Source organism: Geotrypetes seraphini, chromosome 4 (assembly GCF_902459505.1).
Source record: "Geotrypetes seraphini chromosome 4, aGeoSer1.1, whole genome shotgun sequence".
In the NCBI taxonomy this organism is placed as follows: domain Eukaryota; kingdom Metazoa; phylum Chordata; class Amphibia; order Gymnophiona; family Dermophiidae; genus Geotrypetes; species Geotrypetes seraphini.
Window position 1 is genome coordinate 108,272,714 of NC_047087.1, and position 24,767 is coordinate 108,297,480.

Here is a 24,767-nt window from a genome sequence, read left to right on the forward strand (position 1 = left end):
GTGATTAATATATTCAACACTGGAGCTCTGAATACAGACCACTTCACAGTTTGAAAAACTAGCAGAGGTTTACTTACATTTACTTTTTGTAGTTGTTCAGTTTTCAATCATAGATTTCATTTACTGTGTGCCACCACAAACTACCGGAAACAGGACCGGAGCTGTTCCCTACTCTCGAAGCTGGAACTGGAGTTAAAGAGTTATGCAAATTTTCTCGGGGAGAGCGGGAGCCAGAAAGCCTTGAGCATGCACAGATGCTCAATGCTCAAGGCCCAGCTCAGCGGCAAGAGGCAGGATTTTCAAGCACCGGCACGTCCTGTGGGTTGGTGCTACATGCCGGTGCTAGATCGGGGTTTGGGCAGGCGGGCGATGGCAGTTCTCGCGGGGGTGGGGGCTCACAGGCAGGGGGGGGCGATGCCGGTTCTCGAGGGGGGGCTCGCAAATTGAGTCAACGCTCGGTTTGCGAGGCACGATTTGCTTGAGTGTTTTGCTCGTCTTGCAAAACACTCACAAACCGCATTACTCGTAAACCGAGGTTTGACTGTAATCTAAGCTGTATTTGATTGTCAGAATTGAAGGGGTGAAAAACCTGGTGGGAGAACACCACACTCAGGCTCTCACTCTGGCATGTGCTCACAAATATGGCCACTGCTCTCCTCAGACTGAAGGAGGTGGGCCCATGCTCTGTGGAAGCAGTCCAGTCCACTGGAAGCTAAGCTCTCTGGGAAGTTGAGTCCACAGAGCACTAAACAGCATAGGAGCATCTAAACAAACATTAACTGAGCAAATGCCCACATAACATGGGGTCATAACACACACCCCTATGGATATGCATACCATGTGTTGAGAAACACTGTCCTACCCAAATGCGCCTGGAACAGCAGCAGATTTCATCCTATCACTAACAGACCTGGTCTTTAACCAAATAATCCCCTCCCGAACTCATTTAGCGGGCCACATCCTAGACCTAATCTTCACTCAAAAAAAGTATCTACTAACACATTTACTCCAAGCTGTTCCATCAAATCAGTACCCTGGTCCAATCACCACCTGATCACTTTTAACCATATCTACACCATCACCCATGAAACAACTCCAGCCTATGAAAATCTTCAACAACAACTCAATTGACATAAGAGACCTCTCTCATCAGGCCTTTCCAACCTAGCCGAATCATAAAATCCAATTCCAAATCAGTTGACGAGGCCGCCATGACTTGGCATAATGAAGTTAAAGCTCTTTATGAAGGCTTAGCCTCAGACAACGAAGTCAAAATGCTATCCTCATAAACACTCCTCCCCCTGGTTTACTGAAACCCTAAGAGCCCAAAAGAGAGAACTAAGAAGAGCAGAAAGGAAATGGTACAAATACAGACTGAGTGCAGACAAATTCAGCTGGAGGAACCAGCATCAAGAATACAAACAAGCCACACTTAATGCCAAAAAGGCCTATTACTCCCAACAACTTCAGATCCTCCTTCATCAATAACTAGTCATCATAGCAAAATATAGGTGTATTTTATTGTTTTCAGTGTTGGAAGACAAGAGGAAGCAAAAAAAAAAAAAAAAAAATCTGATCCTTTGTCTCAAATACTGTACAGAACTTCTCAAATACTGTACCTTATATAATGTTACAAATAAGAACATAAGAATTGCCACTGCTGGGTCAGACTAGTGGTCCATGTGCCCAGCAGTCTGCTTACGCGGCAGCCCCTAGGTCAAAGATCAGTGCCCTAACTGAGACCAACCCTACCTGCGTACGATCTAGTTCAGCAGGAACTTGTCTAACTTTGTCTTGAATCCCTGGAGGGTGTTTTCCCCCAATAACAGCCTCCAGAAGAGCGTTCCAGTTTTCCACCACTCTCTGGGTGAAGAAGAACTTCCTTATGTTTGTACGGAATCTATCCCCTTTTAACTTTAGAGAGTGCCCTCTCGTTCTCCCTACCTTGGAGAGGGGGAACAACCTGTCTTTATCTACTAAGTCTATTCCCTTCAGTATCTTGAATGTTTCGATCATGTCCCCTCTCAGTCTCCTCTTTTCAAGGGAGAAGAGGCCCAGTACGGCAACTCCTCCGGCCCCTTAACCATTTTTGTCGCTCTTCTCTGGATCCTTTCGAGTAGTACTGTGTCCTTCTTCATGTATGGCGACCAGTACTGGATGCAGTATTCCAGGTGAGAGGGTACCATGGCCTGGTACAGCGGCATGATCTGTTTGTGATCCCTTTCTTAATCATTCCTAGCATTCTGTACATCCCGGAAAAATGCATACATGATTTGTAGCAATCTTAAACTTAATTACATCACTTCTTACATAAATTATATAGTCCAAGCATGCGCAGTTAGCAAAATTTGCTCAGAAGTTAAAAGGTTAGAACTTGGCCTCATATCTTTACACACTTTTGCAGATGTTCCTGGTACCAGGCATTTATGGTATAACTGTCATTATAACTCACTGTAACCTCACACTGTAACCTCCTCATTAGGCACTGCACAATTTCAGAAAGCAAACAGTTAGGGCCAGATTATATAAACAATGCTATAGGTTAGGTGGCGGTAGGCGTAATACTGCTGCCTAACTTAATTGGCATGTTAATTGACCACAGCATTAAAAAACAATTAAAAACTTGTTTAAAAAGTATGCACTGGTAGACACCTATGAAGGCAGTTATTGTAATCACATCTAAGGAAGCATATAGCAGCACCCAAGGTTAAAGTAGGAATGGTTAGGGGTAGAGATGACCTTAGGTGCCATTAGACATGATTCTCAAAAGAATTAAGGGGTCTGTGATGTAGGCCAGTAAAACCCTGGCCTACATTGCAGATGCCTATGTTTTGTGGTAGGTGCCTAAGCACGATTGACACACAGTCACCACCACGTTTGTAGGCGGCTGACTACAATTTGGTGCTCAATAATCTCTTTCATTCTCATCCCCCTTTTGGCTCCTGTACAATTCATAACAGCAGAAGACATAATTTTAAAATTTCTTTCACGCTCCTCTCCATGGGCACTATCTCCTCCAGTCTCTCTTCCTTTCCAATGTCACTATCCCCTCCCATCTCCCTTCCCTAACCCTCCCCTCCATGGTCCCCATCTCCCTTCTTTGTTTTTTTGCAGTCCCCTGTTTCCAGCATCTGTTCATCTCAAACATTCCCCCTTGTCCATCTCTCTCACCCTTTCTCCCAGCACCTCCTCCCACCAGTCTTCATTCTCTCACTCTCACACTCCTTCTACCTGCTCCTTGGCCCTCTGACCTTACCTTTAGCAGCTTCAGAACTGAAGGCATGCTGCTTCTTTCACCCACCTGAAGCCTTTCTCTCTATAGCATCCCACCTGAAAACAAAAGTTCTGTCAGAGGAGGCAGGATGCTAGAGAGCGAGAGAGGCTTCAGGTGGATGAAAGCAGCGGCATGCCTTCAGTGCTGCAGCGCTAAAAGCAAGATAGGGCTGAGAGTGAGAGAACATGGACCATAAGCAAAAGCTAAAGCCTTCCATTCTGAAGGGCCACCTTTTCTAGGCCCCAACGCTACTGTCCAGAATCTCTCCTGCCTTGCCCCAGACCCAAAGTGCTGTGGTCTCATACCTCTGTGGTTCATTCCAGGTTGCAGGTGCATGGCCCTGCCTTCCCCACACCACCAGCAGCCTTGGGAGCTCTTCTAACTTGCAGTTGGTTTTTTTTTTTCATAGCAGCAGGGCTGACCTGTCAGCCAGTGCCTACATCCCAGGTGAGCCTTAATTTTTAATTTAGGACAGGTGAGGAGGAAAATGGAACAATACTGGATGGTTGCAAGTGAAGGAGAGAGATCTGCTGTTAGTGTATGTTAAAATTTTAAATGCATGTTAAACATTTAGGGGAAAATTCTAAAAATGGCTTCTAAACTTAGGACTTGAAATCACAAGAGTACCTGAACTTCCTGTACTGCGCAGCTCAAGCATACAGTGAGCTGAACCACTGCAGTAAAGAAGCAACATGAAGAAAATTTGTTGCAAGAGTGAAATCAGTAAAGGCTGGGGAGGGGGGAATATGACAGAGAATATGAGACTGGGTGAAGGCTGGAGATAGGGGATATGAGAGAGAAAATATGAGACGGAAGGAGGGATACGAGAATGAGAGAGGCTGAGTGAAGGCTGGAAAGGGGGGCTAGAGAGGAGATCCTGCATGCTGAGGCAGGGAATAGGGAGCAGGTAGAAAGAGAGAGAGAAGAGGAGATGCTGCAGGGCAGATAGAGAGTGAGAAGAGATCTGGATGGCTGGGGTAGAAGAAGAGGAGAGAGAGGAAATCCTGCATGGTGGGGACAGAGGGTGAAGAGATGCCGCTGCTACCACTACTACTATTTATCACTTCTGTAGCACTGAAAGGTGTACATAGCGCTGTATATTTTGACATTTAACAGACAGTCCCTGCTTGGGAGAGCTTACAATCTAACTCAAACATATGAGGTTGGGGATGCAGAATCTAAGGAGAGAGTAGATAGGAGCTGAAAGCATACTGAAAGAGGTGGGCTTTTAACTTGGACTTGAACATTGCCAGAAACGGAGCCCGCTGAAGGAATTTGGGCAGTTTGTTCCAGGCATTTGGTGCAGCAAGATAGAAGGAATGGAGTGTGGAGTTGGCAGAGAAAGGCACAGACAGGAGGTGCTTACCAGCAGAGCGGAGCTCATGGAGGGGGAGCATAGGGGGAGATAAGTGAAGACATAGCGAGGGACAGCAGAGTGAATGCATTTGTAGGTTAGTAAAAGGAGTTTGAATTGTATTCAGAAACAGATGGGAAGCCAATGAAGTGACTTTAGGAGAGGGGTAACATGACTATAATGGCTCTCGTGGATTATGCAACATGGAAAGCGTAGCAAGAGACAGTTTGGATAGAAGGGCAAAATAGTGATGCTGCATAACTGGGGAGAGGGAAGAGAAATAGAGGAGATGCTGCATGGATGAGAGAAAATAAGGAAAGACCAGACAGGAGATACTGTATGGCTGGGGGCAGAGAGAAACATAGAAAGGTGCTGAATGGATAAGGGGAAGGGAGAAAGACACACACACAGGTAGACGGGAGATGCTGCAAGGCAGGGGGAATAGAAGGAAGGTTAATGACTATTGGGAAATAAAAGAAGCAGAATGTGAGGGCCTGGCTGAACGATGGAAAGCAATGGGAAAAAAAGTTTGAAAACTGGCCTATCCTGTTTACTAGATATCCACAATGAATACACAATACATTATGCAAACCTTTCATGTACAGTCACAATAGATATCCTGAAAAACAGAAAGCCCAAGGTATATCTTTCGGAGACTGGATTGAGAAATACATGTTTAAATTAAACTATATTTGATTCTAAGGCAGGGGCATTACAGGTGAGAAGTGAGGGTGTGGCAGCAAGGAGCAAAAATTGATTCAAGGCGCCACCACCTCTTCTTGAGCCGGCCCGGGTCTCTGGAGGTATATTTTTCTGCACTGTTCCAACGGAGCTTTGAGCATTGGTACACCGGGATTCTCAGTAGAAACCTGAGACTCATTAGCCACGCGCCTAAGACACTCTTCTCCCGGCAGAGTTTCGAAAGATCAGTCAATTGCCACCTGATTTGCCCCAGCCAATTGCTACGGCTCTCGCAAAAGTACACAATATTTTTCTCGTTCGATATCTCTTCAGACTCTGTCAGCCAATCGCAACACAGCGTTTCTACGCGTCAATGATTGAAACGTGAACGTCGAGCATGACTGCACTCAGTGGTGTGAAAAGGAGTGGAGCGCGTGGTGTATTTTGGAGGGAAGACACTAAGAGCAGAGGAGTGCAGGCTTCTTGGTTGGATCTCTACAAAGACGCGCTTATGCCGAATAAACGAAGTGGCCGAAATGGTTATTTTTTCTTCATGCTGGAGAAGTTGCCGGAATTGCGGCGCCGCGGATTGCCGGTGAAAGGGGTGCGGGACGCTGTGCCGCTTTGTTCTGCCGATTGGCAGGTAGGAGTCGCGCGGTGCCTCGTGGTTTTTGGAAACACTTTTTGTTGTTATTGTGTGGTTACGGAGTTGTTTAATCCACTTTTTTTTAATGATGCTTTATCTTCATTTTGTGAGCTAATGGCAAATTTTAACTTAAAAATAAGGCACTATTGCTAGTACATTATGAAAATCCTTCAAAATATCGATTGGATTGTGGCCCTCCGTTTTGCTAACACGTGTGCAAAAATACATGATAGTTGCTGAAGAGAAAGATCTAGGGTGAAATTCAAAATGGGGGATACAAGGTGAATGCTGAAGCAGAGCTAATGACTGATGTCATGATCAGTCTTATCAGAAGCTGTAGGATAGCGAACAAAACAGAGGCCGTTTAGAATAAATCGTGACTGCATCTTGAACACTTTCTATAGTTTTGGTTGCCCTATCACCTATTCATTTTTTTTAACTGTTGACCAGCTAAATTATAAGCAAGACGGAGACGGGCTGAAGAACAAGCTTTCCGTAAATGAAATTCTTCAGCTGTCTGAAGAGACTGAGAAGTTGTGCAGTGTATGTTAAGACAGCCCACCAAAAAGGGCCTTGTGTAGGTTATTGCATACTCTAATGGAGCATCAGCCTTATATGCCCTCACCCCGATCACTTTCAGTCCCTATTTACTCCCCACCCCTCTCTTAAAAAACAAAAACCACACAACAACCCAAATTTACCCAGGTTAAGGGGCTAGTTGAAAATTGCCCAACCTTTCTGTAAGCAAAAAATGCACTGATGGTTCTTTTAAGTTGTATACCGGCCTTTGCTGCTCTCCGGAAACTGCTGCCCTCTACATCTGGTCTTGTCTAACAATTTACTCCGGGCAGAATTTGGTATCGGATCATACTTTCTCTCCGAATCGCTATTGGCAACAACTTCAGACAGCCTGTGTGGACTCTACAGGCTTCCCTCTATTGAAGTCCTGTCCTTGATGATGTTATTGCCCCTTATTAAGGTAGGATCGTGGAGAGAAGCTTATTGCAGTGCCGGTAGCTGCCATTACTTGCAATTGGCGTCCCGAGGTAGTGGGCAACAGGGTAGTGGATGGGGGCGGGGCCATGAGAGCGGGAGGTGATGGATGGGGCGGGGCGTAGAGATAGGTTACACAAGCAACGCTGGGCACTAAGATATGGAGAAGATTGCTTGATGAGAGTATTGAGAGAGGGGCATATAAGGACTGCTAGACACAGAGACATTGCTTGAAAAGGGGTGATTCTGATGGGAGGGATGATGGACACAGGGGAGAAGTTCAGGATAGAGACGGGATAAATGCTAAACAGGACAGAGACAAAATATAAAATGGACAGACGATCCTGGGAAGACAGTTAAACAATAAAAGCAGAAAAAGGGACTCTAGGACTTAAAGTGAATGGAAAAATAAACTGCCCAGAGAATAAAAAATAGAAAAAAACATTTCTCCACAACATAAAAGCAAATTTCTATGACTATGAAATGGAAGTTTGTGTCCTGTAAATTTCTACACTGTTGAACATGCTGCAATACAGCTGACAAGTAGAGTTTATTTTAAAGAACTATGAAGCTGTAATTGAGGTTTTATTTTTTTTCCACAGCACTGCAGTGTTCTCCCCAGAATTTATTTCCAGCCGGGTGGCATGAAAAAGTAGCCGGATGGGGTGGGACAGGGAAATTTGGTGGTTAGAATAGGGTCATTAAATCCAGTGGCATACTTAGATAGTCAGTGTTCCCGCTAAGCTGCGCTGGGGTGCGCTGACGCACAAAATATTACCTCGCAGCGCACAAGTTTCTCGTCACAGCGCACACAGTGTAGAGCACAGTTCTTCAACCGCCGTTCCGCAAACAAAATCTTGCCGGTCCGCGAAGGATTCGGTCCCCGCCGCAACGAAAGGCCGGCGTCAGCTGACTTGCAACTTCCTGTTGCAGTCGCTGTGCCGGGACTCCTGCCTTCGCCGGGACTCCTGCCTTCCACCGCGTTTGCCTCCTGCCTTGTCTCCGCACCTCCAGACCAGCAGCGGCAGCTGTGTATGCTTTTAACTTCGGCACAGAGCTGCCTCTAATCAATAGTTTAGCGCGGTTTCATAAGGCAGCCTCGGGGCCTTTGCTAGGCCGGCCCACATCGCATCATCGAAGCGGGCCGGCTATCAAAGGCCCCGAGGCTGCCTCATGAAACCGCGCTAAACTATTGATTAGGGGCAGCTCTGTGCCGAAGTTAAAAGCATACAGAGCTGCCGCTGCTGGTCTGAACTCTTGGGCCGCTGAAGGAGGGCAAAAAGCAGCTGTCCTGGAGGTTTCCCTTCCTCTCGCCTTTACAGGTTCCTTTTTTCCACCTTTTTTTTTTTTTCCTTCAAACGGCTACGGGCCCCAGCATCGACATCAATCAAGTAAGTTCCACTGTCAATCAAGCGGTTCTGCTCGGCCAAAGCTTCCCCTGTGACATGAGCCACCCTCAGGGGAAAGAAAGTGACCCACAAAGGTGAGGGGAAGGGGGGCAGATGATGGAAGTTGGGGGGGGGAGAGAGAGAGAGAGAAGGGGCAGATGATGGAATGGAGGAGATGAGAGAGAGAGAGAAGGGGACAGATGATGGAAGTGAGAAGAAGGGAGAGAGAGCAGAAGGCAGATGGATGTCAGTTGAGAAGGGAGAGCAGATGCTGAATGGAAGTGGGGAAAGAACACATACTGGATGGAAGGAGGAGATAAATAAAGGGGGAAGAAAATAGTAAGATAATGGAGGGGTGAGGGAAAGGGGTGACAAGCTGTGTGTAGACACAGTGAAAAGAGGGAAACGGGACTAAATAGTAAGAAAGAATTTAATTTAGATGGAGGCAGAAAATAGAGAAGGAAGACCAGAGAAGAAAAGGGAAGAGAGAGCAGAGAATGATCAGATCTGAGTGGAGGAAATGAGAAGAGAGATATGCTAAAAACCACAGGGGGGAGGGAAGGATAGAGATGCCAGACCATGAGGGGAACAGAAGGAAGATGATGGATGCTAGACCAAATTGGGGGGTGAGGGGGGGGCAGGAGGAGAGATGGCAGGGAAAGACAGACAGTGAATGGAAGGGGCAGATGCTGGACTGAAGAGACAGAGAAGGTTATCATGCTGCTGTACCTGGCCATGGTACGCCCTCACCTGGAGTACTGCGTCCAGCACTGGTACTTTAAGAAGGACACGGTACTACTCGAAAGGATCCAGAGAAGAGCAACTAAAATGGTTAAGGGGCTGGAGGAGTTGCCGTACAGCGAAAGATTAGAGAAACTGGGCCTCTTCTCCCTTGAGCAGAGGAGATTGAGAGGGGACATGATAGAAACATTCAAGGTACTGAAGGGAATAGACTTAGTAGCTAAGGCAGGGAGAACGAGAGGGCACTCTCTAAAGTTGAAAGGGGATAGATTCCATACAAACGTAAGGAAGTTCTGTGGTAGAAAGCAACATATTTATTTGGCTCATAACTTGCTGGCGCCCGATATTTTTAGCTCACAGTGAAAAAAGTTTGCTCACAACACCCGCCCGCTTAGAGGGAACACTGATGGCAGCCAGTGCTGATCATTTTTTAACAACCCCTCCTCTATATAAAAAAAAGTTATTTTTAGTAATAATCCGTGAGCCACACAACAAGGGTGCACATAGGAAAAAGCAGCATCTTAAACACTGCAGTGAGCACTAGAACACTAACACACGAATTGTAAAACTAAAGCCAGATCCTACACAGTTAATTGATTTTGTACAATCAATGCTAACAGAAAACCATGTCCTTTTCATACACACAGAAACACCCTCGCCCAATATGGACTAATCACAAATTAAAAATAGAAATATGTAGACAGAAGTTAAACTAAAGCAACACCACAGAAACAGTGACATATGTCCCCTAATACTGTGCAAAATATAAAGACAGTAGATGTAAATTTGAAAAAACTGATACAGAACAATCACCACTTTAAAAATTAACAAATAGAAATAAAACAAATAATGAGAAATAAGAAAATACCATTTTATTGGACTAATCCATTTTTCAATTAGCTTTCAGAGGCCAAATCTTTCTTCAAGACAGTACAGTATAGTGCTGTTATGGTATCCTGTCCTGACCTGAGGAAAGGGGTTTAGTACAAAAGAAATTGCCTTATTTCCATTTCCTATTTATAAAGTTTTATCAATACAGTTACAATACTACTTGATTCTATGTAAAGCAACAAAAAAATTTTTCTACCTTTGTAGTTTCTGCTTTAATCTTCTCTTTACTCTCTTCTTTCTATACAGCGTTTGTCCTCTCTCCCTTCCATGCAACATCTGCCCTCTATCTTTGCTCCTTCCACCCAGCCTCTGCTCTCTCTACCCCTTCCATCCACTGTCCACCCTCTCTGCCCTTTCCATCCAGTGTCCGCCCTCTCTCTCTTTCATACGGCATCTTCCCTCTTTATGTCACTTCAATATACTGTATATCCTGTGCCCTTTCTCTCCTTTGTACATGATTCATTTCAGATTCATCCCTTCTCCATTTTTCTGTCTCCACTCCCTTCCCTATGCTCTGGCATCTCTCTCTTCTCCTTTCCTTCCTTCCCACTCCACCCCATGGTCTGGTATCTCTATCTCCTTCCCTCCCCACATGCCCTTGCATCGCTCTCCTCTCCTATCTCTTCCTCTTTGCTCTGGCATCTCCTCTCCTTCCTTTCCCTCTGGTCTGGAATTTGTCTCCTTAGTTTTCCTTCTCTTCCCCTTGCCCTGGCATCTCTCTCCTCTCCCTCTCCATTATCTGACATCTTCTCTCTCTCCCTCCTTCCTTCCTTTCCCCTGGTCTGGCATTTGTCTCCTTCCCTCCCCCCCCCATGCCCTGACATCTCCCTCCAAGGTCTAGTATCGCTTTTCCTTTCCCTCCCTCCCATGGTCTTGGCATCTCTTTTTTCTCTCCCTTCCTGATGTTCCTTCTCCCTCCTCCCCTCTCTCTCCCCAATTGGGTGCAGCAGCATTTCTCTTCCCTCATCCCCTCTCACTCTCCTCCTCCACTGCTCTTCGCCCCCCCCCCCCCCATCTACTCCAGTGTTTTCCCTAGCACCTTGAGCACCCGGCTAATTTTGGTGAGCCCCCGACTGTCAACTCGGAAGGTTGCGAATCCTGCTGCTGCTGCTCACAGTTTTTTGTGTTTTTTTTTTTTAAACCTCTCACCGGCTTTGGGATTTCCTGGGCTGACTTAGCACAGTCTGAAGAGCCACCGGAAGTACACAAATCAATCCTTGATATGGGGCCCATATCCAAGAGGTTACAACCAGAGACTGACTCACCCCGTGATATCGCACATTTGAACATCGGGATTAGAAACCAAAACATCTACAACTCCCCGTTAGGTCTTTCAATCACTTGCTCATCTGAATCCAGTATACAGGCAGACTCGAGAGCCAATCCTCACTTCATGGGGCGGGGTCTGTGATAGTCTATCACAGAGGGGGGGGTGCAGGTTAAGAGCAAGAACAGCTCACTCTCCTGGCCTGCATGGGAGGGGAGGAGAGAAAAAAGCGAGGAGAGAGAAAATGGGTGACTAACGCTAAAGGGATTAAGGTCTGTGAAACTTACTCTGTGTCGTGCCCAGGCCAGCTGCCTCAAAATGGAGAATCCGCTTCCACTAAAGGGGTCGTGTGTCAAGATTGAAATGAAGAAAATAGTTGAGCGACTTCTTATCGGGTACGTACAGAACAGGATCCAGTTGTAGATGGTGGACATTTTAGAAATGGTGATTTCTACCTAAACACTAATTCTTACTATGCTTGTGTCTTTTCAAATAATGTGGCCAGTGAGTCAAAAGACCCTGCTAGCCCTTCCCGAAATCGAATTCAATTAGAGATGGTGAGAGCAGAGCTTGTGGTATTGCGAAATGAAACTTCAGAAAGTGAAGGGGTGAATTGGAAAATGATGTATTCGAGGAAGAAAAATCTCTTGAAATGTCTGTGGATAGTATTGATCTTACTGCAACAGAGCTGAAAAAAAGGCATTCCCAAGGCAACCAAAAAATAAACTACAGGAGCATTTCAAAGGCGCGCCAACAATCCATGCCGGACATTTGTGTGCCAGCGCACACTGAGACCTGACAATTTTTTATTTTTGAGGGTTACCCTCAAAAAAAAAATTGTCGGGTCTCATTGCAGTGTGCACAATTGTCGGCGCGCCATTGTCCTGTGGTCACCGGGATTTCTGAGGAAGAAGATCCAGACCCAAAGCGCAAGGTTAAGTTTTCTACAGCTCCTATCAAGGTAAGGTGAATTTAATGTTTGCTGTCTCTGGTTGCCGATTTGACCTGCATTAATATTCAGTTTTATAATTGTTTAATCTTTCTAGAGCTCATACCCTTTCTTGCTTACCTACTTTGTGTTAATTAAAATCTTTATCTTGCTGTTTCTGTTAAAAATTGTGATCTAGACGTTTAGGGTTTTTTTTTCCTCATTAAGGTTAGTTGCCTATAACATTTTTTTCTGTTATATCTGACCTATCAAATAGGTCTTCTGTTTTCTTGAATACTAGAACTTTCTTTTGTGATTTAGAAAATAAGTACAGGAAAACACATGGTTTTTAGGATTAGTAAATTAGAAAGCAGTAATGTTCACAAAATGAAAGTGCCAAGGAGGGGATTTAACTCCCCCCCCCCCCATGAGTTGAGAATTGATCATGATCAGTGAACTTGGATACTAGAAAAAAAAAAGATTTTGTACTCTTTCTAGTTCTGACTCTCGCCTCCTTCAGCTTTCTCTCTTCCTTATCTGTTGCAGTGTTCTGCAGCTCCTGTACCCAAGCACCACATTTTAGGTGCATGGGCAATCTGGCTTCTGGGGTTTTTCAACTTACTTGAGGTGTCAGTATCAGCATAAAATGGATGTACCCTTGAGAGGGATCATGACCTCTTACAGATCTATTTGAATATGGAATTCAGCACCTAGCCAGTGCTTGCATTGTATTGGGTCATAAAGCTTGTATAAAAGTTTGAGTTGTCCTTTCATTTTGAAGTGAACCTTTTGAGTTTGGAGTTAATCACAACGAAAAGTTGATTTTATCGTGTTTCTTTTGGGATTTATATTTAATCTCTGCTCAATTAACTGATTACAGTAATTCATTTTCTTTACATTTTAATTTGCTGGTTGTGCTGCCCGATTCAAGGAAAAAATTTTGCGATTCAGCCTATTGAATTGATTTTTTGATTCAATTCACTTTTCCTGCTCAATAAGGTGTTTTCCTTTATTTTAATGGCCTAATGGTTTTAGTTTTTTAGCCTCTTCACCCCGGACCCCCCTTTGCCTTCTCCAACTCCACACAGGTGCTGTGGTGTAAACAAAACAAAAAAAGACTTTTCCTCTCTCTGATAGGTCCTGCTCATGCTCACTAACTGCCTCTTTCTTACCCTTCTCTTTTTTACTTTTCAGCTATGTATCAAATTTCCATCTTCTCGATGAAGTTACAAAGAAATACTTTTAAAACCAATAGGAGGAAATTTTTTTCACTTAGAGAATAGTTAAGCTCTGGAACACATTGCCAGATGATGTGGTAAGAGCGGTTAATGTAGCTGGTTTTAAGAAAGGTTTGGACAAGTTCCTGGAGGAAAAATTCATAGGCTGTTATTGAGAAAGACATGGGGGAAACCACTGCTTGCCCTGGATCAGTAGCATGGAATATTGCTACTTCTTGGGTTTTGGCCAGGTACTAGTGATCTGGATTGGCCACCGTGAGAACGGGCTACTGGGCTTGATGGACCAATGGCCTGAAGAGATGAGGAATGGAGAGTCCATTCGTGAGGTTGCAGAAGACGACTCAAGTTGTCCGCCAAGCAATTCTGAGCAGGTATTCTCACATATGGGTGACGTCATCCGACGGAGCCTCGATGCAGACGCCTCACAAGCAGACTTGCTTGAAGAAACTAGAAGTTTCGAGTTGCCCGCACCGCACATGCACGAGTGCCTTTTCGCCCAGTGCACAGGGCGCATCTCCTCAATTCTTAGTTTTCCGTGGAGCCGAGAAGTCCGTCTTTTTGGCTCTCTCCGGTAACTTCGTCATTCATGCCTTCTCTCACCGCAGTTTGTGTTTTTATTTTCTCACGAATCGCTGTGGTCGTCTTTTTCTTTCGTTTAAAAAAAAAAAATTTTTACTTCCGTCCATTCATCCGGTACAGGCCGTGGCCCACAGACTTCGACTTTGTGTCGGCTATTTTTTTGTCTATGCCCCAGCCTGTTACCAGTTTCAAAAGGTGTAGCAAGTGCAAGCGCACTATATCGCTTACGGACCCTCACGGATGCTGTCTCAAGTGCCTTGGGCCAAAACATCATCCTACCTCGTGCCTACCTTGCCAAACACTTAAGCCTTGTGCTTTCAAGCGTCGTTGCTTCCTGGTGGATAGCCTCTTCGACATCGGAGTCTACTAATCTTTCTGCATCGAAAGTGTCTTCGGCATCGACCCCCCTGTCGACACCTCTCCTTCTGCTGCTTCCACCTCGAGCCTCATCAGACCTTCGTCTTTTGGAGCGGCTCTTGCTTCAACGTCTTCAGCTGCCATATCTTCTCCTGTCTTATCAGGTCAGATAGCTCAGCACTCGGTTCCACCAGTGGTGATTAAGGTGTCGAAGCCTCCTAAGTCGAAACACTCTCACACCACTGTGCGGGACCCTTCAGCCAAGGCAGGTGGGCCGGTTTCAGACGCAGTACCCTCCTTGCCGGCTACATCCCAGACCTCTTTGGAGGAGCAGATTATTAAGGTCCTTACTACCATGGGACCCACACTGCTTCAGCCTGGGCGTACAGAAGTCTCCAGCAAGGTCGAGCCGCCTGTGCCCCGGTCTGATCCTCCACACTCGATGCAGGGAGAGGAGTCTCTGCGAGTGTCTGGTCGGGCTTCCAAGCACGAAACGCATAGAGCAGAGTCTGTGCGAGTGCATCGACAGGATACCTCCCATTCTACCAAGGGAGTCCAGTCTTCGAAGTTGCTTCAGGGCTCCTCCATGCCTATAGATCTTCAATCTACTGCTTCCGAGGCAACCTCTGCTCGATCTTCGAGATCCAGTTCGAGACACAGTTCTCAACATCACTCGAGGCCTAGTTCGAGGCATTCTTCGAGACATCATACCTCAAAGCCTCAGTCCTCTCCAGCCTCGACAAGACCTCCAACTCCTCGTTCCGAGTCTCCGATGCCGGCTCTCGAGGATATCCTGATGTCCATTGCCTCATCCAAGTCTCCAGGTTCCTTCGTACCATGGTTTCTGGCCAAGACTTCTACTTCTTCCACTCCAGCTGCCTCGACGTCCTCGAGTCCTTCTCGAGGCCGTGCAATTGTAGACCAGTTATCTTTTTCCTCTTTTCTGAGACAGATGGCTGTGGACTTGAGCATTCCACTGGTCACTGGCTCTAAGTACTCTAAAGAATACCTCGAGGTCATGCACCTTCCTCAAACTCTAGCTGAGTCTCTCAAGCTCCCTCTACACAAGCTTCTCGATCATACTTTTACTAGATGCATGGAGACTCCTTTTTCCATTCCAGCAGTTCCAGGAAAGTTGGATGCCAGATATAAAGCGGTGCATCATAAAGGTTTTGACAATTCCCAATTGTCACATCAATCCTTGCTCGTGGAATCTTCTTTAAAAAGATTCCATCCTTCCAGAGTGTATGATACAGTTCCTTCTGGCAGGGAGGGAAAGGCCATGGATAAATTTGGACGTCGCATTTACAAAAATGCTATGATGTCTTCGAGGGTCCTCAATCATAATTTTTATTTTATCACTTATTTTGAATTTCTTTTGTCTCTTCTGCCAAAATTTGTGAGTTACTTGGATGATAGCATGCATTTTGAGTTTCAAGAAGTCATTGCTTCTTTCTCTCAGTTACGTCTCCATCTTGTGCAATTATCTTATGATGCCTTTGAGCTCTCTGCCCGAGCAGTGGCTTGCTCTGTGGCCATGCGCCTTCTAGCCTGGCTTCGCACCATTGACATGGACTCTAATCTCCAAGACCGCCTGGCGAACATCCCTTGCGAAGGCAATGACCTTTTTGATGAGTCCATCGAGGCAGCCACCAAAAAGTTGTCTGACCATGCTAAATCTTTTGCCTTCATAATCAGACCGAAGCCTAAGCCAGCTCCTGCTAGGCCTACACGTCCTCCTGTTATCTACCAGAGACATTTTCCTCCAAAGCCGGCGCCTTACACTCGCCCTCCTTTGAAGAAACAGCCACCTCAGAAGCAGCAGAAGCCTCAACCTTCTGCTACACCTAAGGCTTCTCAGCCTTTTTGACTGTTTCCACCAGAGCATAATTTCCATCGTTCTGTCTCTTGACTCCTTTTCTACCTATAGGAGGTCGTCTCCATCTTTTTTACGACAGATAGACGGTCATAACATCCGACCTTTGGGTCCTTTCCATCATCAGAGAAGGATACTCGCTTCATTTCAATCATATTCCACCAGAGCTTCCTCCAAGAGAGTATCCTTCCAGTCCATCCCAGACCGCCCTTCTTCAGGAAGCGCAAGCTCTGCTTCATCTCTATGCCATCGAACCAGTTCCCTTGGAACAGCAGAGCAGGGGGTTTTACTCCCATTACTTCCTTGTTCCAAAGAAGACGGGCGATCTGCGACCCATTTTGGATCTCAAGGAGGCCTATACTCATATCCCCATTCATTCGGCCTCCCATCAATACCTCAGATTTCGGGTGGGGAATCTGCATTTTCAATACAGAGTACTACCCTTCGGCCTGGCCTCATCTCCCAGAGTGTTCACCAAGTGCCTAGTTGTGGTAGCGGCAGCTCTATGGAATCATGGTCTTCAGGTATTTCCCTCCCTCGACGACTGGCTCAAAGATTCCACCTCTCAAGGGGTTATTGTAGCGACCCAACGGACTACAAAGTTTGGGCTTCGAAATCAACTTTTCCAAATCTCAACTTCAACCCTCTCATAATCTACAATTCATTGGAGCTGTTCTGGACACTGTCCAACTCAGAGCATTCCTCCCACAACAATGTCTGGAAGCTCTTCTACAACTCTGTCACACAGCATCTTCCTGCTCTTCCATCTCAGCGAGACACATGATGGTACTTCTAGGTCACATGGCCTCCACAGTACACGAGACTCCTTTTGCCACACTTCACCTCAGAATTCCTCAGTGGACCTTGGCATCTCAATGGACGCAGGTTTGCGATCCTCTTTCTCGACACATCACAGTCACTCCTTCTTTGAAGAAGTCTCTCCGTTGGTGGATGCTCTCTTCCAATCTTTCCAGAGGCTTGCTTTTTCTCATGCCTCCTCATCAGGAGGTCCTCACGACAGACTCGTCAACCTATGCTTGGGGCGCTCATCTCGATGATCTTCGTACTCGAAGGCCTCTGGACCAGTACGGATCGTCAGTGTCGTATCAGTCAGTTGGAACTCGGAGCGATCCTCAAAGCTCTCCATGCTTTTCAACATATCCTTCACGACACAGTAGTCCTCGTCTGCACGGACAACCAAGTCGCCATATATTATGTCAACAAACGAGGGACGGGGTCTGCCTCCCTTTGTCAAGAAGCTCTGGAAGTTTGGAACTGGACAATCTGTCACAACACCTTCCTCAAAGCTGTCTACATTCAAGGGGCTCAGAATTGCTTGGCGGACAACTTGAGTCGTCTTCTGCAACCTCACGAACGGACTCTCCATTCCTCGTCTCTTCATCACATTTTCTCACAGTGGGGAATGCCTCAGATAGACCTCTTTGCAGCTCCCCAAAACTACAAACTGCCTATGTTCTGCTCCAGGATATACTCTCCTCACTGCCTCGAGGCAGATGCTTTTCTTCTGGAATGGACGAATCTCTTCCTCTATGCATTTCCTCCATTCCCTCTCATTCTCAAGACTCTGGTCAAATTGAAGAATGATCATGCTACCATGATTCTAATCACTCCTCGGTGGCCGAGACAACCATGGTACTCCCTTCTACTTCAATTCAGCATCAGGGAGCCATACCTTCTTCCAGTTTTTCCTTCTCTGCTTACATAGAGTCAAGGATCTCTGCTTCATCCCAACCTGCAGTCTCTACACCTGACAGCCTGGTACCTCTCAACATAGCCCCTCTTCAGTTTTCTCAATCTGTACAAGATGTTTTAGAAGCTTCTAGAAAGCTTACAACTAGACAATGCTATCACCAAAAATTGACTATATTTTCTACATGGTGTTCCTCTCATCATAAGGAGCCTCAACATTCCTCCTTCTCATCTGTTTTGGACTATCTTTTGCACCTATCCAACTCTGGACTCAAATCTACATCCATTCGAGTCCATCTCAGTGCAATTGCAGCTTTTCATCAGCCTATTGAAGGGAAACCCCTCTCTGCTCATCCAGTGGTTTCCAGATTCATGAAAGGACTTTTCAATGTCAAACCACCTCCTGTGGTTTGGTACCTCAATGTTGTCCTTTCTCAACTCATGAAGCCTCCATTTGAACCAATTGATAAGGCTCATTTGAAGTATCTCACTTGGAAAGTGGTGTTTCTCATTGCCCTCACTTCTGCTCGACGAGTAAGTGAGCTACAAGCTTTGGTTACTGATCCACCACCATTCACTGTGTTCCATCATCACAAGGTGGTTCATCGTACTCATCTGAAATTTCTACCTAAAGTGGTCTCAGAATTTCATCTCAATCAATCTATCGTACTTCCAGTGTTTTTTTCCAAAGCCTCATTCTCACCCTGGAGCATCTACTCTTCATACTCTGGACTGTAAACGTGCTTTGGCCATCTACTTGGAACGCACCAAACCACACAAAACTGCTCCTCAACTTTTTTTCTCTTTTAATCCAAACAAGTTGGGACATCCAATTTCTAAACGCACCATCTCTAATTGGATGGCGGCTTATATCTCTTTCTGCTATGCCCAGGCTGGGTTACCCCTTCACAGTAAAGTCACAGCCTAAAAAGTCGGAGCTATGGCAGCTTCTGTAGCTTTCCTCAGATCGACACCAATTGAGGAGATTTGCAAGGCTGCTACTTGGTCCTCGGTTCATACCTTCACTTCTCACTGTTGTCTGGATGCTTTCTCCAGACAGGATGGACATTTTGGCCAAACAGTATTACAAAATTTATTCTCCTAAATTGCCAACTCTCCCACCATCCCATTCTGGTTAGCTTGGAGGTCACCCATATGTGGGAATGCCTGCCTGCTTGTCTTGGGATAAAGCACAGTTACTTATCCAGGGATAGCAGGCAGCTATTCTCACAACCCACCCACCTCCCCTGGTTGGCTTCTGTGCTAGCTATCTGAACTGAGGAGACACGCCCTGTGCACTGGGCGGGAAGGCATTTGCGCATGCGCGGTGCAGGCGACTCGAACTTCTAGTTTCTTCAAGCAAGTCTGCTTGTGAGGTGTCCGCATAGAGGCTCCGTCGGATGACGTCACTCATATGTGAGAATAGCTGCCTGCTGTCCCTGGATAACTAACACCTGTTACGGTAAGTAACTGTGCTATCTAGCTCATACAGTACAACACCAGAGAAATATAAACAAATTAATTTCTTCCTGAACAGTGCAAAATATAGACAGCAGATGTAAATTTTCAAAACTAATTAACATATTTCAATCACTGAATTGAAAATAAAATAATTTCTCTACCTTTGTTATCTGGTGGTTTTATTTTTTAATCATCGTTTCCCAGTCTCTGGCTGCACTTCCTTTTGTCTGTGCTCTTAACTGTCTCCAAGACCTTCTTATCCATTTGCTGATTTTCTCGCCTTCACTTTCTGCCCTACATTCATCTTTGGCATTAAACTTTAACATTCAACTTTCTTCCATTTTTCTGCTTCCTTCTCAATCTATTTTTCTATGTCTTCCCCTCCTCTCCATACATGTACACCATCTCCTCACTCCTTCTTCCCTATTCCCATTAATCCTGAACAACATTTCTTCCATCTCTTTTCCCCTCCCCACTCCTTCCATTGCTGTGCACCATATCCTCCCTCTCTCCCCCTCTTGTATTCTGACATATCTGTTTTCCCCCTTCCTATGGTCTGGCATATTTTTTCTCTCCTACAGTATGGCATTTATATCCCTTCCTTCCCCTTTCTTGTGGTCTGGCATCTCTCTGCTCCTTCCCTCCCCTTTCTTGTGGTCTGGCATCTCTCTCTTTCTCTTTACCTCTCTCACACCCCAGCCTCCCCATTCTACTTAAGAAGCTGGTCCATGGGGGTTTCCTGGCCTGACATTTCCTCCCCTCAGCAGCAATTCTCAACCGCTGCATGTGGCCCCTTTCTGTGCTTTCTTTCTGCCACAGTCAGTCCCGAATGGCACAACTTCTTGTTTCTGCCTGGATGAAGCGTGGCAAAAGGAAAGCACAGAGAAGGGGCCGCAAGTAGCAGTTGAGAATCGATACCAGAGATGGCAGCCCCCTGTAACAAAAAATAGATATGTCTGCAAGACTAGGAGAGAAAGGCGTCGGACTGGCATGGATAGAAGGGGTAGACATGCCGACCCACTAGGGGCCCTCCAGAGCCTTGGGGCCCAGGGCAGCTGCCCTGTTTGCTCCTCCCCTAATGCCGGCCTTGTGCTGCAGCACAGTCACCTTGGACCACATAAAACGGCCAGGTGTGCTTTGTGTTTGATAGGTGTTCTAGACAGAGGGGCTCCATACTATAGTGCAAATTATTTATTCAGCCACTTTTCCAAAAGGGAGAGCAGCAATGTTTCAGGTAAACCCACCAAGCACAGGTTCTGTTCTGGACCGGTTTTCTAGGTCCTCAAATTTTAACGCTTGCTCCGATAAGTTGTTTTTTCATTTCGGGCGGTTTCTTGGCTGCCCCGGTTATTCTATCATCCAAGTCAGAGACCCATTGCAGCAATACGATTAAATTGTATCTGTGAATAAAGTTTTCACAGCTGCCATTTGTGTAGAAAACTGATCCAATCTCGGGGTTAAAACTGCACTGACAGCTTCTTTCATTTGATTAAGCTGCTGATTGGGAAAACTCGGGGAGCACTGGAATTGGCATCTCTGCCATTTTGTCTTCACCACTGTATGGCTTCTCTTACTCGATTTATTTTACTCGATTTATAATAACATAGTAAATGATGGCAGATAAAGACCTGAACAGTCCATCCAGTCTGCCCATAAGTTATACTTATTAAAAAATACATGATTAGATTAACTTGTCTCTTCTTTGATATTTCTGGGCCGTAGACTGTAAAGTCTGGTATTGTCCTAGGTTCCAAATGCTGAAGTTGCCATCCAAGCTCACTCCAGCCTAACTAACCATCCCGTTGTTTGCAGGAAATCTACTGTAAAAAGTCTGGCCAGTAACATCCTCCTGTTTCATATTAGTAGAGTTCACATTGATACCCACCCCAGCCCCATCCTACACCGAATCACCATATCAAGTTTCAAGTTTATTTGAGTATTTGATTAAACACTTATCCTAAGATACAAAGCGTTGTACAATAAATTAAAAAATTTATAAGATTTCAAGGAGACAAACAATTTTAATTGATTAGATGTACATAACTTCTTAAGTTTAACGAGACATTGGGAATGAAGGGAGAACTACATTACATTACATTACATTACATTACAGATTTCTATTCCGCTTGTGCCTTGCGGTTCTAAGCGGATTACAATTTAAGAGACTGGACAAATTCAGGAATATTACAGTACATAGAATCAGGAATGTATCAAGTTACAATTGTTAGTCTGGAAGTTTCCAGGAGAAATTTGGAGCACGTAGTAGATAAATCGTAGGTTGATGAAGTGAGTTGTACAATGTTTAGGTATATTTATGGAGGGGTGTTCGTGTGTGTAATTTCTAGTGCTATGTTGAGGTTAAGATGAAGAAAAGTACATGAAAGGGAAACACAATAGGGAGAGGGGGAATTAAAATTTGCTGGACTTGTTTCAAATATTCAGTTAAAGGTGTCTTTAGAAAGGAAACATTTTAAATTGCTTTTAAACTTCTGCAGATTACATTGAGATCTTAAATATATAGGAAGAGAATTCCAGATCATTGGGGCAGTCACTGAAAAGATGAAGGTATGACGAGTACCAATTAATCTCAAAGAAGGAACAGATCTGTCCAATACCGGCTTTAGTTCTTTACTTTACATCTTTCATATTTTCCACAAAATATAGTATTCAAGAACAGATCTATGCTCCAATGGCTTTTTTTGATGATGGGGAGGGGGGTGGTTTACATGCTGAGGTATGGAACCCAGAGCAGCCCAGAACAACATCCTGCTTTCTCAACAAATCATGTGAACTCCTCTTCCAGATCATTTATAAATAAGTTAAATAGCTCCAGTCCCAGTATGTATCCCTGCGGCACTCCACTATTTACCCTCCTCCATTGAGAAAAATGGCCATTTAACTCTACCCTCTCTTCTGTCCAATAACCAATTCCTAATCCACAGAACTGAACATTGCCTCCCATGACTTTTTAATCTTCTCGGGAGCCTCTTATGAGGACCTTTGTCAAAAGCTTTCTGAAAATCTAGATACCCTACATTAACCGGCTCACTTTTATCCACATGTTTATTTACACCTTCAAACAAGTCAAGCAGATTGGTGAGGCAAGACTTCCCTTGACTGAACTCATGCTTACTGTCCAGTTAAATCATGTTTGTCTGCATGTTCCACAATTTTGTTCTTTATAATTTGTTTTATCCCAGGACAAGCAGGCAGCATATTCTCTACATGTGGGTGACGTCATCCACGGAGCCCCGTCACGGACAGCTTTTCAAGCAAACTTGATTGAAGATCTTAAAGTTTGTTAGTGCTGCACTGCGCATGCGCGTGTGCCTTCCCGCTCAGCTAGGGGGCGCGTCTCCTCAGCTTGGCCTCAGTTCTTAGTTTTCCGCGGAGCCAGAAAGCCCTGTTTCTCTCTCTGCGTTCGCTTCTATGTGCCTTCCTGCATCGCAGCTTCTTTTGTTGTTTTTTCTTGATTGGAGTCGCTGTGCAACGCATCTGAAGTCTTTTGTTATTTTTTCCTTCAACCGATTTTGACCGGGGTACCCTGGTTTTTGTCTGGCCCCCTGGCTTCGTGCAGCCACGGCCACATCTCCCTATGTCCCGGCCTGTTACCGGGTTTAAGAAGTGCACACAGTGCGGTCAGGTGATCTCTATTACCGAGTGCATCCTCTGCCTGAGTTTTGACCACCCTACCGACTCTTGCCCGTGTTGTGCCATTCTCCAACCTCGGGCTCTTCGGCGACGGCGGGCCAAGATTGCTGAGCTCTTCGGTGCCATGGATCAGCCAGCTGACAAGACCTCAACCCCGGTCTCGAACTCAGACCTCGGCCCTGAGCAAGTCTCCCTCGGCTTCGAAGGCCTCGGCTGCTAAAACCTCGTCCTCGGATAAGTCTCCTCTTCTTCCTTCAGGTTCAGCTCCACTACTGAAGAAGCCTTTCTCGGAGTCTCTGGCATCCCAGGCAGTGAGTGCAGTCTGCCTCCTCCCAGGCGTGTCTCCAAGTAAAGGGAATATTCTACCTCGATTGTCGCCCTCATTGGAGTGCACTGCTGCACCAACCCGTCCGAATCCTTTGGTCTCAGTGCTGATGTTCAAGAACATGCTTAAGGCTATCTTGACCACGCAGATCTCTGTTTTAGCCCAGCTTGCCCCGGCCTCGAATTTGCTCCCTATAAACCAGCCTGAGCGTCGCGCCATGGGGCCCCGAGACAAGCCTCGTTGCTCTCGCCGATTGTTCTCGAGTGATTCTTCACCTGCTCTCTCGAGGCAGACTTCCCCGGCCACCCAACCTCGATTGAGGCACCGTTCCAAGCGTGCTTCGCTGTTGAGGCGGCGGTTTGCTAAATGTTCTAGAGACTCTCCTCCGAGGTGAGGTAGATCTCCGGGGCCTCGTGCCTCGAGGTATGTCGAGGCGTCGGCCTTCCTCAAGTCTGAGTCTCAACCTCTGCTGTATTCCATACCTCCTTGGTCTCCGAGTCGAGGTCGAGGACTCTCTCCTTGCAGCCACGTTAGAAGGTCTCTTCCTCCCTGGGCTTGCCGAGGGTAGCTCCCGTCCCTCAGACCCCAGGGTTCCTCGCCTTCCAGGCAGGTTAAACGCAAGCATTTGTTGATGCCTCCCCTGTCTCTTAGCAGAACTTCCTCAGTGTCTATGCTTGTGGACACGGACGTGCCGGCGCAGTATTCAAGTCCCTCTTTCTCTGTGGCCCCAAATGAAGGGACACGTATCAGTATCTTGGTAATTTTCCATAGAATGTTTTGAAGCTGTAAGAAAGCCAGACCCTGTTTGTCTTTCCTTCTTTGAAGATAGTACAAGGACATTTATGTTTGAAAAGATATGTTCTTAACTTGTTGTGAAGTGAATTCAATTGTTTTTATAAGACGTATTTGCAAACAGCTTTAGATAAGAAAAAAGCTCTGCTGACCACAGCACCCTCTGTGGACTTCAGTCTTGAGATAGAAAAAATGCTGACGACCCGTACCCATGTAATTTGTTATTTCTTTTAAAGTTTCATGTGACCTGTGTCCATATATGGTTTGTGTTTACGTCACATGCTGACAACACTGATTCATTTAGAATGATATAAAAGGGATGTGAAGCTGACAATAAAATTGGACATGTTTGGAGATAATTTCTTGCCTCTACAATATGTCCCCAGATGCATCTGACTTTCAAATGACAGAGACAGAGAAAGTATGGGGCAGGAATTGGGACCTAATCCTTTTCACCGAAGTCCAGAACCTCTTCGCCTCTGGAAGGGCACTCTCCTGCCAAGACTTCCTTCTTCACCAGGTTCATGGTGGACATGGGTAAGGCCCTTCAACTGGACCTCCAATCCTAGTCCAGATATACCGGGAGTATTTGGAGGAAATGGAACTTCCTCATCC

At 45.7% G+C, this 24,767-nt stretch overlaps 2 protein-coding genes across 2 annotated transcripts in view; one reads left to right on the plus strand and one right to left on the minus strand.

Annotated features, from left to right (window-relative positions):
• ILDR2 (immunoglobulin like domain containing receptor 2) overlaps positions 1 to 6,741 on the minus strand; it is a 301,315-nt gene extending 294,574 nt beyond the window's left edge. Inside the window, exon 1 of the mRNA XM_033943344.1 lies at positions 6,690 to 6,741. The gene's annotated coding sequence lies outside the window, so the exon portion shown is untranslated. The remainder of the gene's footprint in view (positions 1 to 6,689) is intronic.
• MAEL (maelstrom spermatogenic transposon silencer) overlaps positions 5,643 to 24,767 on the plus strand; it is a 112,109-nt gene continuing 92,984 nt past the window's right edge. Inside the window, exon 1 of the mRNA XM_033943345.1 lies at positions 5,643 to 5,952. Within this exon, the coding sequence (XP_033799236.1) occupies positions 5,707 to 5,952 (246 nt within the window). The 5' untranslated portion in view covers positions 5,643 to 5,706. The remainder of the gene's footprint in view (positions 5,953 to 24,767) is intronic.